The sequence below is a fragment of the Littorina saxatilis genome, linkage group LG6 (assembly GCF_037325665.1).
Source record: "Littorina saxatilis isolate snail1 linkage group LG6, US_GU_Lsax_2.0, whole genome shotgun sequence".
Classification (NCBI taxonomy): domain Eukaryota; kingdom Metazoa; phylum Mollusca; class Gastropoda; order Littorinimorpha; family Littorinidae; genus Littorina; species Littorina saxatilis.
The window spans coordinates 28830645-28847612 of record NC_090250.1 but is presented as its reverse complement, the minus strand read 5'-3'; the positions used below and the strand labels follow the sequence as shown (position 1 = coordinate 28847612).

Here is a 16968-nt window from a genome sequence, read left to right as displayed (position 1 = left end):
GCGGCGCTAGTATTGTCATCGATCCACTATTGATAAAACGCGCTCGGCCGCCGCGTTCGCTTCGGTAACATTCCGGTTGGGGGAGAGTTGATAAACACAGCTTGAACACTAGACAAGTGAGACACACTGATATCAAAGAGAGAGAGAGAGAGAGAGAGAGAGAGAGAGAGAGAGAGAGAGAGAGAGAGAGAGAGAGAGAGAGAGAGAGAGAGAGAGAAAGAGGGAGGGGGGGGGGGGGGGGAGAGTCAGTGAGGGAGACAGACAGACACTGAGACAGAGAACGAGAGCCTGGAGCGAGAGACTGAGAGAGGGAACTCGAACTCGAAACTTTACTCAGACGGTGATCATTGCGGAAGGATTATAGCGTTAGGTTCATAAGGCCCTTTCTTACAGGTGGTCGAGTCGTCCTTGCTACAACACAAACATAAAACGGCGAAGAGCGAGAATTAAAAAATAATAAACAAACAAACAAACAACTTAAACAGCGTGACATTTTAAACAAACACTGAAACAAACAAACAAAAGGCTGGGGAAAAAACAAAACAAATTAACAAGCAAATACTGTGATACAAAAAAGAACAATGCAAATAATTTTTTTTTTAAACAGATAAAGATTACTGAAAAATAATCCACAAAAGCAATGACGGACAAACCATCAAAACCATTAAGTAAGACTCAGAAAATTGATGAATACAACGGCACAACATGTCACTGAAAAATAGATGATATATAAAATGATATGTAATTGTCAGTGGAATACATGTACGGAAAAGTAGAGATAAGAATAGTGTTTGTGTATGCCGGGTGATAGACATGACGATGTTCAGTTACAGGTAGTCACAGTGAATTCCACTGAAAGGTACGCATCAGTCAGAGGAAGAACAAGTCGCGTAAGGCGAAAATACAATATTTAGTCAAGTAGCTGTCGAACTCACAGAATGAAACTGAACGCAATGCCATTTTTCAGCAAGACCGTATACTCGTAGCATCGTCAGTCCACCGCTCATGGGAAAGGCAGTGAAATTGACAAGAAGAGCGGGGTAGTAGTTGCGCTAAGAAGGATAGCACGCTTTTCTGTACCTCTCTTTGTTTTAACTTTCTGAGCGTGTTTTTAATCCAAACATATCATATCTATATGTTTTTGGAATCAGGAACCGACAAGGAATAAGATGAAAGTGTTTTTAAATTGATTTGGACAATTTAATTTTGATAATAATTTTTATATATTTAATTTTCAGAGCTTGATTTTAATCCGAATATAACATATTTTTATGTTTTTGGAATCAGCAAATGATGGAAAATAAGATGAACGTAAATTTGGATCGTTTTATAAATTTTTATTTTTTTTTACAATTTTCAGATTTTTAATGACCAAAGTCATTAATTAATTTTTAAGCCACCAAGCTGAAATGCAATACCGAATTCCGGGCTTCGTCGAAGATTACTTGACCAAAATTTCAACCAATTTGGTTGAAAAATGAGGGCGTGACAGTGCCGCCTCAACTTTCACGAAAAGCCGGATATGACGTCATCAAAGACATTTATCAAAAAAATGAAAAAAACGTATGGGGATTTCATACCCAGGAACTCTCATGTCAAATTTCATAAAGATCGGTCCAGTAGTTTAGTCTGAATCGCTCTACACACACACACAGACACACACACACACGCACACACGCACACACACACGCACATACACCACGACCCTCGTTTCGATTCCCCCTCGATGTTAAAATATTTAGTCAAAACTTGACTAAATATAAAAACTGACTAGTTCAAGTTAAACAAATCGATACGATGCCTTGGCAAAACAAGGTTATTTCCGTGTTTGAATAATATGATTTGAGAGAGAGAAAGAGAGGGAGAGCGAGAGAGAGGGAGAGAGGGGAGAGCGAAAGAGAAAGGGATTTACCCTTTCATTCAACAACCAGGGGAAACAACTGTGTCAGGCTGTTCTGCACTGCAAGACATGCATCTGACCTGAACCCTGTTGAGTAGATTATATTCGATATCCACTATACAGCACAGGAAATTGAAGTAGTCTTGCGTTTTCTTGTAACCCATCGTGTAAATAACAAATACAGAGCAGCTCCTTTTTACGCTTAGTGCAAACCGCTACACGGTCGCTTCCCTTGGAGTTTGGACAAGGAACCCAATATGTTCTAGTCTCACTGTGATATCAGCGGTAATTGCGGGATACCTACAATTTAAGAATATGTTTTAAAAAAATGTTTGCATGGCCATACAAATATTTTGACAGATTACTTTTCATTACACAAGAAGAACTACAATTTGCATAAACATCAATCTTAGCAACCCATTAAAAAAAAGCTTTAATATAGTATATGAGACAAAACACTAACATTATGTGGTACATTCAGTCAAATATTGATTATGTATTATGCTGAAGCGTGATTTAAACATTTAGTCAATCTATAAAAATGTTTTTGTAGGCAGTCAATGACTGCTAATAATCCTAACAATGACAATGCCAATGGCTTATCCAATACTTTGAAGTGTCCATGTGCTGTACCGAGTCACGTACGTACCTCCTGTCTTATATTGTGGAATTAAACCTGTGAAATATGCAGAAAATTGTTTCATTGATATGCATGAAGAATTTGTTCAGCACTATGCAACCTTACCAAAAATCCAACATTAGCCTATTTCATTCTAGATATTTTCTATTCATTGGATGATATTACATAAGATTACGTAAGCTACGATCTAGACTGGGTATCCTGTCAGGAACTAAGCTTACCAAAAAAATCGTTCTATTTGTGAGACAGACAAAGTGAAAACAGAGTTACAAAAAACTAAGCAGAAGGTGTGACTGGAGGAAATGGGGAGTCGAAGAATCCAACCAGTAAGCTTACAGTAATCTTCCTTGCTTGAAATAAAATAAAAATACCTAATAAAATAAGCTTAGTACATTTTGAATAAGAATAACTTCCCTTTACGGGAAGATTGACAGTACGCATGTGCAGATCGAGGCATCGAAAGGAGGATTGACGCGCGTACTGCCTGGAGCCAGTGGAGGTGTGTGCATGTGCTTTATCCAAGTCTACGTCCGCTTTTGTTAGACAGGGGAGAATAAGATGACCTGACGTGAGTTTGTTTAGGCCTTTGCAGATTCTGATGGAATAAAACAGTAATATGAGTGTGCACGCATCATGTTCACAATCACAGCGCCGTTGCAAGTGTAAGACAAGATGAAGAGTTATGCTTTTACTTGCTTTTTTTTGGTCTGCAACTGCATCTGCATGGGCATGGGTAACGCCGGCAGAATCCAAAACTTTGGCTTAGTACCGGCGGAACTGGGGAGAGCACTAATTAGGGTTCGTACTGCCTTCTACATTGGTCACAATGTTCTTGGTCTGGTAGTGGTAGTCTTGGTATCGTGTCGGTTTGATACGTCTAAGGGCCAGATGACAAGGACAATTCTTTATTTAAGTTTTAACGAGGGTAATCGATTAAAATTTAAGCAGTATAGTCTGCTTTTGTACGTCCAGCCCTCACCCTAAAGAGGGACTAACTAAAAAATGATGCATGAAGACTCGAACTATGTAATGAGATTGAGAGGTCAGAAAAAGGTCCATGCCCAAATACCCATACCCTAATGCATAAAGTCTATCATTTGAAAGCACGACAGAAAATTGCTTCTGTGGATCTTGAAATTGGATGGTCGCATTAACTGCTTGCAGCTGTGTTGATTTGTTATATATATGTATATTAGACATTTTCATTTGCAGGTGAAGTGTACAACTTGTGATTGGGTGCACTGAAGTGGTCTCATCAGCAGTCAAGATGCTCTATTCAGTATTCATTGGTCATTTGCCAAACACCACCACAAAGGTGAGCATTTTATAAAATGTTCATTCTGTTATACATATCGGTATTCCAAGCTTTTGTAAGCTCTCACAGAGCCTAGCATTAGCAAAGCATGTGCTACAGCGATCTCACGCGAGCTGCAAAAGCCGAGGTGCAAATTTCTCGGTGTTCAAATCATATATATATATATCAAAGAGTGTGTCTCGTGGATATCTCGCGAGAGCTGCTCAGATACCGAAAAGGTCTGTTGCTCATTTAAGGCTTTAATTTTGATACATTTTAAATCTTAGTCTTGCTCAATTAAGCTAGCTGCAGATGGCAACACAGTAAGGTGACACAAACGTACAGTTGAACTTGAAGGCAAATTTTTCTTCCGCATTCAGGACAAATTGCACTGTTAATGAGAACTGCGTTTTTGTTCTTTTTTGCATTAGATTCATTGAAATGACTACTGTCCAACTTCAAACAATGCTGTACACTACAGCCAACATAGTGAACCATATCCTAACCAATTTACATTTACCCCCTTTTGCGCTACACATTATGCCAAACAATTCAAATGAAATTCGGGTGGAACTGAAGATAATAGCAAGAACAATATTTGTCAGTTTCACGTGTGCATTTCCTCTGCTGTTCTTGACTATGCAGAATATCAACTTGTGCGATTGGAGTACAGTGTACATCAACTGATCAAGGAGTCAAGATCCCTTTCGTTGTTTTTGCTTTTGAAACTATTCAGATTTCTAATCCTGCATAATGAGGCAGGAGAAAAATGTTTTGGTCAACCTACTTATTGTATTTTTGAGGGCCATGTATCATGACCTTTTTTTTCCCTCCCTTTTGTATTGGGTATTTCTTGTACTGTACTTGTCTGGTCTGTAGTATTGAAGTAGTAAGTAGACAGTGGTCAGACAACCAAACTCTGCTACATGTTTACATTTACAGAAGCTTGCATGCTTTTACAATGTCATTTGAACCTGTCTATTGATGGGCTCAGTGGCGTAGTAGATAAGACCGGCCTCCTAATCGGAAGGTCGTGAGTTCAAATCCCATCCGCGGCCGCCTGGAGGGTCAAGGGGGGAGATTTTTTCGATCTCCCAGCAGACCTACTAGTGCCTTATCCCCCTTCCTGTGTACACACAAGCACAAGACCAAGTGCGCACGGAAAAGATCCTGCAATCCATGTCAGAGTTCTGTTATAAAAACACAAAACTACCCAGCATGCTTCCTCCGAGCAGCGTATGCTGCCTGAATGGCGGGGTAAAAACGGTCATACACTAGTGCAAAAACATGAGTGAACCTGGGAGTTTCAGCCTATGAACAAAGAAGAAGAAGAACCTGTCGATAATGACCACCCAAGAGACCGACCAAAAGTGGTTGTCATTGACAGTGGTAGTTAAGCAAAGGTGAATTATACAGGCAAAAATATTGTCGGGAATCCTTTGGGGTGGTCTTGATGGGCAGGTGGTCGCCAGATCAGGTTCAACTTCTTCTTCAGCGTTCCAGAAATTCTGGTGACGTGTGAGCTTGTTTGCCCATTTGGGTTCCCCACACTATACTCTGAGAGCATAGTCAGCTTCACTCCGCTTTCGTTGGGTAGGCATGTTTCCAAAACCCACCGAACTCCGACATGGATTACAGGATTTTTTCCGTGCGCACTTGGTCTTGTGCTTGCGTGTACACACGAAGGGGGTTAAGTTACTAGCAGATCTATCTGCACATAAGTTGACCTGGGAGATCGGAAAAATCTTCACTCTTAACCCACCAGGCGGCAGCGACCGGGATTCGAACTCCCGATTAGGAGGCCGACGTCTTACCACTGCGCCACTTCGCCCGTCAGGTTCAACTGTCATAGTGAGTGTGTGTTTGTGTTGCAGGAGGAACTGACAGAACTGTTCAGCGAGTGTGGTGAGGTCAGAGATGTCTACATTCATCCTGACACTCAGCGACCTTTCGGATATGGGTGAGTGCACTAAACACACAGCTGACGTGAAAAAGCATGCCTCATGGTTATTTGATGCGAGATTTTGTTGTTGATTGGTTGAGGTTTTGTAACTGTAGCTTGTGTATGACTTACAATTTATATTTGATTTTCTGATCTAGCGTAATCTACAAGTTGACTGTTTGCTTTCAGCTTTGTGAGGTTCCCTAACCCAGAGAGTGTGCTGAAAGCTGCCCAGGAGGTTGGGGACTGGACTTTGCGAGGCTTCCCTCTCAAGGTGGAGATCGCCAGCGAGTCCAAAGATACACTCAAGCTTGTTCTTGATGGTCAGTACAGTGAAAGGCCCCTTTTAATCAAGATACATGTACTTAGCTTTAACCCCTTCACTGCCACAGTATAACAGCATTTTCAACTGGTAGCAACTTTAGCAACTTATCTGAACGGTCAATGGGAAAGAACTGTGTTTAGAACCCCTATAAGTTGTTGGACAGTGGTTACCTCCCATTTAGTTTTCAGAAATGTCCTGAAATGTTGTTGACACAAATCCCACGTATGATTATGGGCGTATGACAAACTGAAAATGACCACGTATTACATACGGGGTGGGCAGTGAAGGGGTTAAGACTTTCCCCATTTAAAGGGCATTTTCAGATTTTCTTTTCATTAGCTCTGTAAAATAACCTCCATTTTAAGACTCCCTCCTTGTTAAGACTTAATTTTATCAGCTTTTTTTTTAGGGCTTAACACTTTCGTGACGGGATGCGACTATATTAGTAATAGCGCTGCAACGCCCACGGACGGGAAGCGACTATTTTAGTATTAGACATACAAGGTACACGACTCGTGATTGCTTCCCGGTTTTTGAAGCTTGCAAATAAATTGAGTTGTTTCCCTTGATACACTTGGCGTCCCCTTCTGCCATTTGCAAATCCGCCTGATTTGTGTGCGTTTTTGAGGAAAAAAAATGAATCAAAGGCGAGCCTTGTCTCGGGAGGAGATTCTTCGGATGTTGGACCTAGAGGATCCCGTAGAGCATGATTCGGACGTATCGTTTTCGCCTCACGAAAGCGATACAAGCAGTGAAAGTGAGGAAGAAACAGTCCCGTTGTTGCTAGTACGAGTCGGCAAACTACACGTGGTTGGCGGTGATACTGCTAGACGAACATGTATCTCGGAATCGTGCAGGAGCTATGGGGGCGTGGCAGCACTGATAACAATGGATGGCTGGAGCCTTCAAATCCTTTTGGAATTGTTCATAGGTGTACAGTTGGTACTTTGTTGTGAAAATGTGACTTATATTCAATATGGATTACCTAGACATCATTTGGTGAGTGTTAGATCTACAGTTTTGTTTCATTTGAGTCAGGATGCTGTGAGTGAATGCGTGATTTGCTTGTTTTTTTCTTTGTACTGTCTCCTTATTTCTGTGTACAATGTTAACAATATTTCAGCTAATTCATAGGTTTTACACCTTGTTTGGTTATAACATTATTTATAATACTTTCTGTTAAAAAATAACTTTTAAAAAAAGCAGTAGAAAATAAAACACACACAAAAAAACGTTAAAAAACACAAATTATCCCCCTTTCACCCCCCTTTCACCCCCCTTTGCTAAAACAAATCGCGTGACAAACTTATAAATAGCACGACTGAACTGGGCATCCATTTTTGAATTAGTACACACAATTTGGTGGTGATTGGACTTAATTCAAGCTTGCTAGACAGATTTCTTTACAGTTACTGATTTTTGGGAAGTTTCTTGGTGGCAAGCTTGGGCAGGCAGGACGTAAACGCCGTGGCAGTGCTAGTCACAATAGTGTTAATAGATAGGTACAGCTGTTAGCTGTAATAATAGTGCAGATGTTGCAAGGGAAGTAATTCACATGGTGCCACAGAAGCTATTTGCAGAGGGCACGGCTGAAACGGCATGATGTTTAATTGTTGTAACCTTAAATCAACCTTTCACTTAACAGTTTGCCTGTTTCCCAAGGCAGTAGCTAAATATTTCTTGGTCAGCGGTTGTAGCTTACAGAAACTGAGAAGCTTTGGAAAAATCAGACATGCATGGTGTGCATTTCAACAGCCAAGCACCCGACATCCAGGACTGTGAAGAAGGATAACACTGTGCGATCCAGAGTGAAGGAGTCGTGTCACTGCATCAACAAAGAGCTGGATCTTGTCCATGGTAGGTGCTCTGAGTTTTAAACTGAAATGTACCCGCGAGGTGTTAATCTAGCCATTTTCCCTCTTCAATGGTTTCCCCAGTGCACCGCCAAGGCCTGAAATTTGGTGGAAACAGCTTAATTTCTTGTGCACACTGTATTATTATCGTACATGCATGCTCGTAGACGCCGCCGGGGAGACAACCCTTACGTGACTGGAACAACTCTTGTCACTTCCTGACAGATAATAAATGGCTCTGCTCTAACACGTGCCTTGTCTCCATTATTCATCTTTACTCTCTCGTCTCCCTCGTACCACAAACACGCCAATATTACACACACCACCCCTGCTGTCTGTCTAGCATGTGATGTTTCATACACCTTAAGTACTGAATACTTCTTCTTCTTCTTCAGTGTTCCAGAAATTCTGGTGACGTGTGAGCTCGTTTGCCCATTTGGGTTCCCCACACTATACTCTGAGAGCATAGTCAGCTTCACTCCGCTTTCGTTGGGTAGGCATGCTGGGTATTTTTGTGTTTCCATAACCCACCGAACTCTGACATGGATTACAGGATCTTTTCCGTGCGCACTTGGTCTTGTGCTTGCGTGTACACACGAAGGGGGTTAAGTCACTAAGCAGATCTGCACATAAGTTGACCTGGGAGATCGGAAAAATCTCCACTCTTAACCCACCAGGCGGCAGCGACCGGGATTCGAACTCATGACCTCCCGATTAGGAGGCCGACGTCTTACCACCACGCCACTGCGCCCGTCAGTACTGAATACAAAGCAGAATCGGTAATTAATTTTTGTATTGTGTTCATGCGCTGTCTGGCAGGTGATGCTCCACTACACAGCAAGTCGGTGCTTGACCGCATGGAGGCCATGTCCTCTGGGTACTCACCCAGACTAACCGGTACACCCGTCCCCCGCTCCTTCACCACCATGGACAATCTGCGAGACAGGATTGCTTCTGGGTCAGTTCAAGGCATCATTATTTCATTGGTTTTTGTTTCTTTCTTGCTTTGCTTTTCTTTCATTGCACAGTTTGACAAGGACATCATTGTTGGGCATTTCAACAGAATTGCTACCGAGTCAGTTCAAGGCATCATTATTTTATTGATTTTTGTTTCTTTCTTGCTTTCTTTTTTTTTGCTTTTCTTTCAGTACACAGTTTGGCAAGCACATCATTGTGGGGCATTTCATCTGACAATAAATTTTAAAAAAAAACATTTATGCATCGATGCATCATTTGTTCTTAACAAGAACAATAATAACAACAATGTCTTCAGTTACAGGCTAGGCTGCAGTTCAGTCTGTTGATCTTGAACTTTGCAGAATGACTTCAGCTTTTATTCACACGCTAGTACACAGAGAGAGTTTGGCAAAGGAATTTAGTCAGTTAAGTAGGGAACAGGTGCAAATCTAGTTTCATTGTGACTGAAGTTTCATTGTGACGGAGTTCAGAGCGAGAAAACTTCACTGTAAAGAGCTGAGATCAATAGCACCCCTGGACATTTGATATTTTTCATCGTAACAAATCCTAACAACAGCAATAGCGAAGCCAGAATAATTAACACATACCAAGAATAACAGTTCCTGTGAATAGAACAGGAGTACTCTAGCAAAGAAACAAGTTTTGGGGGTATGGAAACATGCAGAATGTTCAGCAAAAGCAACACACTCAAAATCCAACAAACAAAAAGACAACATAGTGTGGCAATGCAGAAATGATGTTGAAATCATTTGATTCTGTTTGAAATTTTCAGGATGATGTCAGACCCGGACCCTCAAGAGAGTCAGGGGAAGAAAGTTCGACTGAAGGAATCCCTCAAAACCCTTCTGTCTGACCTGGAGGTTCACTACGCTGAAATCGTCATCAAAGAAAAAGATGAGCTGAACCGGTCAGCTGGAGAAGCAGCGGGTGATGATAGCAGCAACACTGGTGAAGAAGTGACAGCAAAACTTCCACGCTTGCCGAGAACTTTCAGAACCTTGCTGGAATCAACAGAAGCTAATATGAGTGAAAATGCTTGTTGTGACGAGGAGAGTGAGAAATCAGCCTCATGTGGTGAAGATCAGGTGGAAGAAAGAAGTTCAGCTGATGTCACCGGGGATTTCTCACATGTTCAAAAAGTTCACAACAAGACTAGTTCACACAGGAAGATGCATAAAATAGTGCAGCCTGATCACAGTTTGGGAGGCAAGATGCCAGGAATGTCTCAAGACACAAAAAATCTGTTGGACTTAGAGAACCACCAAGATGTGATACAGGAGGCCATTCGTCTGGGGCTGGAAGACATGATCAAGAAAAACAAGCTGCCTCCTGGTTTTTTGGAGAAATTCTGCGGTCTTCCAGCGGCTGAGGGACTCCTGGATTTAGGGAACGGGTTAGGGAACAGTGGTACCTGTTTAGGTTCCTTAGAAGCGACAGTGAGAGGATCCAGTGAAAATCGTCCTGACAGAAGTGTGTCCCATGACATAAAGAGAAACTCTGATTTTCCATCCAGCTTAGAGAGTGCAAGGGGTGGTCCTAGACAATCTCCGCCAAGCTCAGAGAGTGGAAGGGTTGGTCCCAGACAATCTCCATCCAGCTCATTTAGTGGAAGGGGTGGTCCTAGACAATCTCCATCCAGCTCATTGAGTGGAAGGGGTGGTCCCAGACAATCTCCACCAAGCTCAGAGAATGGCAGGGTTGGTCCTCGACAATCTCCATCCAGCTCATTGAGTGGAAGGGGTGGTCCTAGACAATCTCCGCCAAGCTCAGAGAATGGCAGGGTTGGTCCTAGACAATCTCCATCCAGCTCATTGAGTGAAAGGGGTGGTCCGAGACAATCTCCACCAAGCTCAGAGAATGGCAGGGTTGGTCCTAGACAATCTCCATCCAGCTCAGAGAGTGGTAGGGGTGGTCCTAGACAATCTCAGTTAAGGTGGGTCAAAGACAAAGGCCAGGATTCTTCAGGTCCAGGGCATCAGAGTGATCCATCAAGAAACAGTCACAGCAATGGAGTTCATGGACCTAGATCGGCAGAGAACAAACCACACTCTGTACAACAAAACTCCCCACCAGTAAACCCTTTACCTCACAACGGACCACTCCCTGTTGGATTTAGTGCTTCTGGTGGTGGTCAAAACAGCGTGCTTCAAAACAGTTTTCCAACATTAGCAGGTGCGCATGGAAAAGGTCACAGTGACAGCAGCCCACAAAGCTTCAGAGAGAGAGGTGTTCACAGTGTCTCGCAACGTGCGAACTTCAGAGGTTTTCCCATTTTCCAGCCTGGTCACAGACCTAGCCCAGGCAGAGGTCTATCGGGTCCCCTCCATCCCAGCGCCTATCCTGTCGTACCTCAGTATATGAGCCCACCTGTCTCTGCCGTCCCAAGTCCTAATCCTTGCCGGAAGCCTGTGCCTAGGTTTAATGGCCCCGGACATCTGTTGAAAGGAAGAGGGGGCCTTCTGCGATGTGACTCTCACACCTCCAGTAGTTCTTCATCCAGTCAAGCTACAGAATCTTCCAGATCAGGTCAGTTTTTGGTAGTTGTCGAGGTGTGGTAACTTGGTGACTTGAAACACAGGTTTTTATTGCTGTACAGGCAAATTGGAATAAAGTTGAAGTAGCAAATATTCGGTTAAAATCTTTTCACTGGCAGTGTAGTGAATGCCAACAAGTGCTTGCTCTTCAATCAAGTCGTGAAATGTCACCACATTTTTATTATTTATATTTTGTGTGTGTGTGCTAAATCTTCAATCTTTTAAGCCTTCTGAGCCTCTTAGAGTCTGGCACAGAGTTATTAACAATGTTTATTACTTTGGTGGTAAGATAATTCTATTGTCTTGTATTTTCATCACTCATGTGTATCTTGATTTTTTTCAAGCAGTGTTAAATGGAAGCCTCCCAGGGTTGGAAACAAGCGAGCATCGGACAGGTTCAGTTGCTGCTGAAAACAAGGTATGGGTTAGATAAAGACTTGCTCAGCACACCCTCTTTGTGTTTGTACGGATTTTGTCAGTCAGTGTCTGTAGGCTGCATAGATGGATTAGCAGCGTGAAACTGTTTCTGGGGGGGGGGGGGGGGGGGGGGGGGGGGGGGGGGGGGGGGGGGGGGGAGGGGGGGGGGGGGGGATGATAGCTTTTTGAGTTTCAGAGTTGGTTTTAAAGAAATTCCTTTGTCTACTCATTGAATAAATTTATATTCTTGGGTATGAAAACAAGAATTGTCCGACTGAGTCTCTAAGTTGAAAGATGTGTGAAAAATGATGTATCCAAAATCATTGACTGTGGCACCAACATTTTGCATCAAGTGAAGCTTTCATTTCAGTTATTTTCATTTCAATTTTTATTTTGCGTAATAGCAGAGACTGAGATTCATTTGATTCAGTATCATTACAGCACACAGGCTACACAGATAACAACGGCAGAAATCAGCAGATTCTTGGGAACTGCAGCAGCAAGCAGCAACAGAACCCTACCGCAGATTCCAGCATCAGTGTAGAGGCGTTTATCCAAAGGGTGAACGGTGAACAAAGTCGAGGCCAGTTTGAAGACGCCGATCACCGGACAAATGGCGCATTGTTTTCCAGAGAGGAGAAAATGGGAAGGAGTCCGTCCAGTTCTGCACATGAACATTCGCTGCCAAATGGTTATTCACCACGAAACTCAAAGGTGGAGAGTTTTCACAATTCTCAAGGATGTTCAACATCACCGCCTTCAGTGTTTCAGCACAAGATGTCCATGACTGGCAGAGGGCGCGGTGGTGTGTTGATTGCCAGTCTGCAGGCACTGACCTTAGGTCAGCAGAAATCAGAGGTGGGGGCTAGCCCTGGTCAGAGAAATGTCCGCCATTCTGAAGCGCCTGGGTCTGTGCCAGCCTATGGACGGGGACAGGCCTTACAGAGCTATTTAAAAAAGTAGATTTTTGTGTCAAATCAGGATCTTCTCTTCTTCTGTGAACGCTTTTGTCTGTACTACCCGTTTTGCAGGTTATGGGAATATACTGATTAGTGAAAGTTACATTGAAACTTGTATGTGTTAAATAAATCATTCCTTTGTTTACATCCCATGTTAGTTTTTGTTGTTGAAATGACAAATTAAGCAAAAAAGGAAGAAAAAAAAAAGGTACTTCTATGCGAAATTCGCAAAACCATAACATGGCACAAATTCCAAAACTTGGACTACATTTTTGTGAATCAAATTTTTGCTGTTGGTTTATTACACTGTCATTGCATATGAATATCAGATCTCTGAGATGCTTAGTGTACATTTTTTCTTTGACTGGAATCATCTGCAGAGTTGTTCATTGTTATATCACTGCTTGTATGATTGTTCTTGAGCAGAAAGTGTTTTAATTTGCACACCATGGTAGTGCAGCTGAGTGTTTTGATTGTGAAATGTCTGCATTCTGATATACTTTTTATACTGCTGATAATTGTGTTTGTGACAACTGTTATCTGTACTACTGGTGTATTACCCCTCACCCCCATACTCTTGATGATGGCAACAAGTGTTGTCTGAGTTATGATATTATTGATGTTAGTCTGTAAAACTAGCATGCTCTCTGAGTTGTTAACAATGGTACTCTGATAATGTCAACTAGTGAGGATAATATGAATAAGTTAGACTGTAAAGCGATCACACCTTCAGAGTTGTCAACAAGTGTACTCTGATAATGTCAGCTAGTGATAATATTAATAAGTAAGTCTTTAAAGCGCTCACACCTTCAGAGTTGTCAACAAGTGTACTCTGATAATGTCAGTTAGTGATAATATTAATAAGTAAGGCTTTAAAGTGATCACACCCTCAGAGTTGTCAACAAGTGTACTCTGATAATGTCAACTAGTTATAATTTTAATAAGTAAGTCTTTAAAGCGATCACAGTTCACACCATCTGAGTTGTTGTTATTTTAACAAATGACAGCAATCTTCCTAGGCAAGTAATTTGCTATGACAATCTGTTTGTTGTACCTTTATTTTGCAACAGCCTTTGTCGAACTGGTACCTTGCATTGGTGATGTTGCCTTCAGGCGCACTCTTTTCTGTAAATAACTTGTTGTAGCACTGGCCTGTGCCTTATCTTACTTTGTTCAAGAATGTCCTAAAGTGAGTTGGTGATATTTGTCTATGGTTCCCCCCGCGGGTTAGGGGGAAGAATTTACCCGATGCTCCCCAGCATGTCGTAAGAGGCGACTAACGGATTCTGTTTCTCCTTTTACCCTTGTTAAGTGTTTCTTGTATAGAATATAGTCAATTTTTGTAAAGATTTTAGTACCCCCTGCGGGTTAGGGGGAAGAATTTACCCGATGCTCCCCAGCATGTCGTAAGAGGCGACTAACGGATTCTGTTTCTCTTTTTACCCTTGTTAAGTGTTTCTTGTATAGAATATAGTCCATTTTTGTAAAGATTTTAGTCAAGCAGTATGTAAGAAATATTAAGTCCTTTGTACTGGAAACGTGCATTCTCCCAGTAAGGTAATACATTGTACTACGTTGCAAGCCCCTGGAGCAAATTTTTGATTAGTGCTTTTGTGAACAAGAAACAATTGACAAGTGGCTCTATCCCATCTCCCTCCTTTCCCCGTCGCGATATAACCTTCGTGGTTGAAAACGACGTTAAACACCAAATAAAGAAAGAAAGAAAGAAAGTAAAGATTTTAGTCAAGCAGTATGTAAGAAATGTTAAGTCCTTTGTACTGGAAACTTGCATTCTCCCAGTAAGGTAATATATTGTACTACGTTGCAAGCCCCTGAAGCGATATAACCTTCGTGGTTGAAAACGACGTTAAACACCAAATAAAGAAAGAAAGAAAGAAAGAATTGTCTATGGTGCTGAAGTGGATTGGTGTGTTTTGTCTATGATGCTTGAGTTGGTGTGTTTGCCTGTATGAGAAATGATTGAGCTATGTATGTGGATGGATTATTGTGCATGCGCACAGGTGTATGTGAGCGTGTGAGTAAGAGAGGTCTCAAATTCCCCAGACTGAAGGATAAAATACAAAGCACAAGAAAGCATAAACAATGTATGTAAGCAAACCCTAATGTATGTAAATTCTCCCCTGAAAGGCATTTCATTACAGTACAGCTGCAAATGTTTTACCCATGTACATACGCACCTATATACTATATAAGCTTTTCATACCATTGTATCTCTGTACGATCCCCAGCGGGTTAGGGGGAAGAATTTACCCGATGCTCCCCAGCATGTCGTAAGAGGCGACTAACGGATTCTGTTTCTCTTTTTACCCTTGTTAAGTGTTTCTTGTATAGTCAATTTTTGTAAAGATTTTAGTCAAGCAGTATGTAAGAAATGTTAAGTCCTTTGTACTGGAAACTTGCATTCTCCCAGTAAGGTAATACATTGTACTACGTTGCAAGCCCTTGGAGCAAATTTTTGATTAGTGCTTTTGTGAACAAGAAACAATTGACAAGTGGCTCTATCCCATCACCACCCTTCCCTCCGTCGCGATATAACCTTGAACGGTTGAAAACGACGTTAAACACCAAATAAAGAAAGAAAAGGAAATCTCTGTACGATATATGTTGCATATAAAATGCCTACATTCATGAAAGGAATTGGATGCAGTGTGTGTGCAGTTGTTCATTAGTGCAGGCTTCAAATTGTCCTCGCAGAAGAATCCAGACAAGTATGGCATATGATGGGAATTTTTGTGAGCTTAAACAGCTACTTTAATGACACGGGACAAAACGCTCTGTCAATTTTAAAGTTTCGGGCATTGCGCAATGAGAAGAAAAAAAGAAAAAGCCTACACACTCGTGCACATCACATAACTGCGCGCACACACATATACATAGTGCATACAAACGCGCGCACACACACACACACATCAGTATTTTGTGTGAGTCAATTTTCTTAACGTTACCTCTTTGTTAATCACGCTGGTTTGGGGATTCTGAATATGTACAGTTAAATATACATTATTAAAATATGACATTTTGTACAGATTGAGACAGTCTTTTTCTCCAAGGCCAAGTCATGTTTTAGTCAAAATACAATACAATTTATAACATTTGTATAACGATTCATGTTAGTTAGAATTCCTTTACGATTGAACACAAACAAATGTGAATTCTTTTGTAGTCTTGGCCAGCCACCTGGCTCAAAAAAGGGAAATCCAATGTTCCGTTAATACAATCCAGTTTTTGTGTGTGTGTTCTTGACAGCAGATTATAGCCTTGTTGCTCAACCATGCATATGCTTGATTTGGTCAATATTCCCCGTCACTGTGTCTTTTTAAATATCACGGGTTTATTTTTTCAGTTGGATTTAGTTTTTTTCAGATGGGTGTGGGTTTCTCTGTAACGAAAACCGTAACCAATTAATTGCAGGTTTTATTGTTTTTTGTTGTTGTAATACTGTATTTTAAATTTTACATGTTTTGCGGAGATAGAAGACTTGGGTTTGGAGAGTGAAAGAACAAAACATTGAAATTGGCAGTTTGATACTTGACAGGTGCTTTATTATATTCAATATACCAAGTCACTAGGTAAATCACAGGTAGTATGTACTTGAAAAAAGTTGTTGTTGTTGGTTACTGGTTTGATTTGTTTACTTTGACACTGTTTTAACCTGAAACGAATTAAACATTCACACAGACTAAACTACCCTGGTTTGGGTGGGTTGGTTTTCCTCGTGGTTTTTTCCCCGTTAGAAACAATCCTTGCACAAAATAGCAGGCTTGAGTGAAAAAACAATACTTATAAAAAATATATGTGCACCCTGAAATGCCCGTTTAGGATGACTGGGTGCACAGCTAAAAAGTTTTTTTTATCCCCATTTAAATACAGTGGAACCATCCTTTTGAGACACCCCCCCCCCCCTTTTAAGACCCTGCTTTTCAGACTTTCCGTTCATAAACTTTAAGTTTACTCCCATTTTAAGATTTCGTCTTTTATAAGACCTGAATTTCTCGGATGTTTTTGAGGTTTTAGAGGGGGTTGTACTGCACTTTTTTTTAAAAGCGCTTTGAACTTCGGATAAGGCGCTATATAAATAAAGAGAATTATTATATTATATTATTAT

At 41.3% G+C, this 16968-nt stretch overlaps 1 protein-coding gene across 2 annotated transcripts; it reads left to right on the top strand.

Moving 5' to 3' along the window:
* Positions 1 to 2978: 2978 nt before the first annotated feature.
* On the top strand, positions 2979 to 16968 carry LOC138968929 (hornerin-like). Of its 2 annotated transcripts, none has more exons than XM_070341605.1 (9): positions 2979 to 3039; positions 3753 to 3855; positions 5709 to 5794; positions 5966 to 6099; positions 7857 to 7958; positions 8774 to 8912; positions 9705 to 11458; positions 11814 to 11884; positions 12325 to 16968. In XM_070341605.1, the coding sequence occupies exons 2-9, from the start codon at positions 3808 to 3810 to the stop codon at positions 12844 to 12846; spliced, it is 2856 nt and encodes a 951-aa protein (XP_070197706.1). In that variant the 5' UTR covers positions 2979 to 3039; positions 3753 to 3807; the 3' UTR covers positions 12847 to 16968. The 2 variants fall into 2 exon arrangements, with proteins under 2 accessions (XP_070197706.1, XP_070197705.1); XM_070341604.1 differs by having other exon boundaries at positions 2997 to 3108.

Excerpts from the sequence above, each read along its gene's own strand:
- LOC138968929 (XM_070341605.1), top strand. The coding sequence starts at position 3,808 with ATGCTCTATTCAGTATTCATTGGTCATTTGCCAAACACCACCACAAAG. Across the intron at positions 5,795-5,965 it reads CAGCGACCTTTCGGATATGG|CTTTGTGAGGTTCCCTAACC; the intron begins GTGAGTGCACTA and ends GTTTGCTTTCAG. Across the intron at positions 7,959-8,773 it reads AGAGCTGGATCTTGTCCATG|GTGATGCTCCACTACACAGC; the intron begins GTAGGTGCTCTG and ends GCTGTCTGGCAG.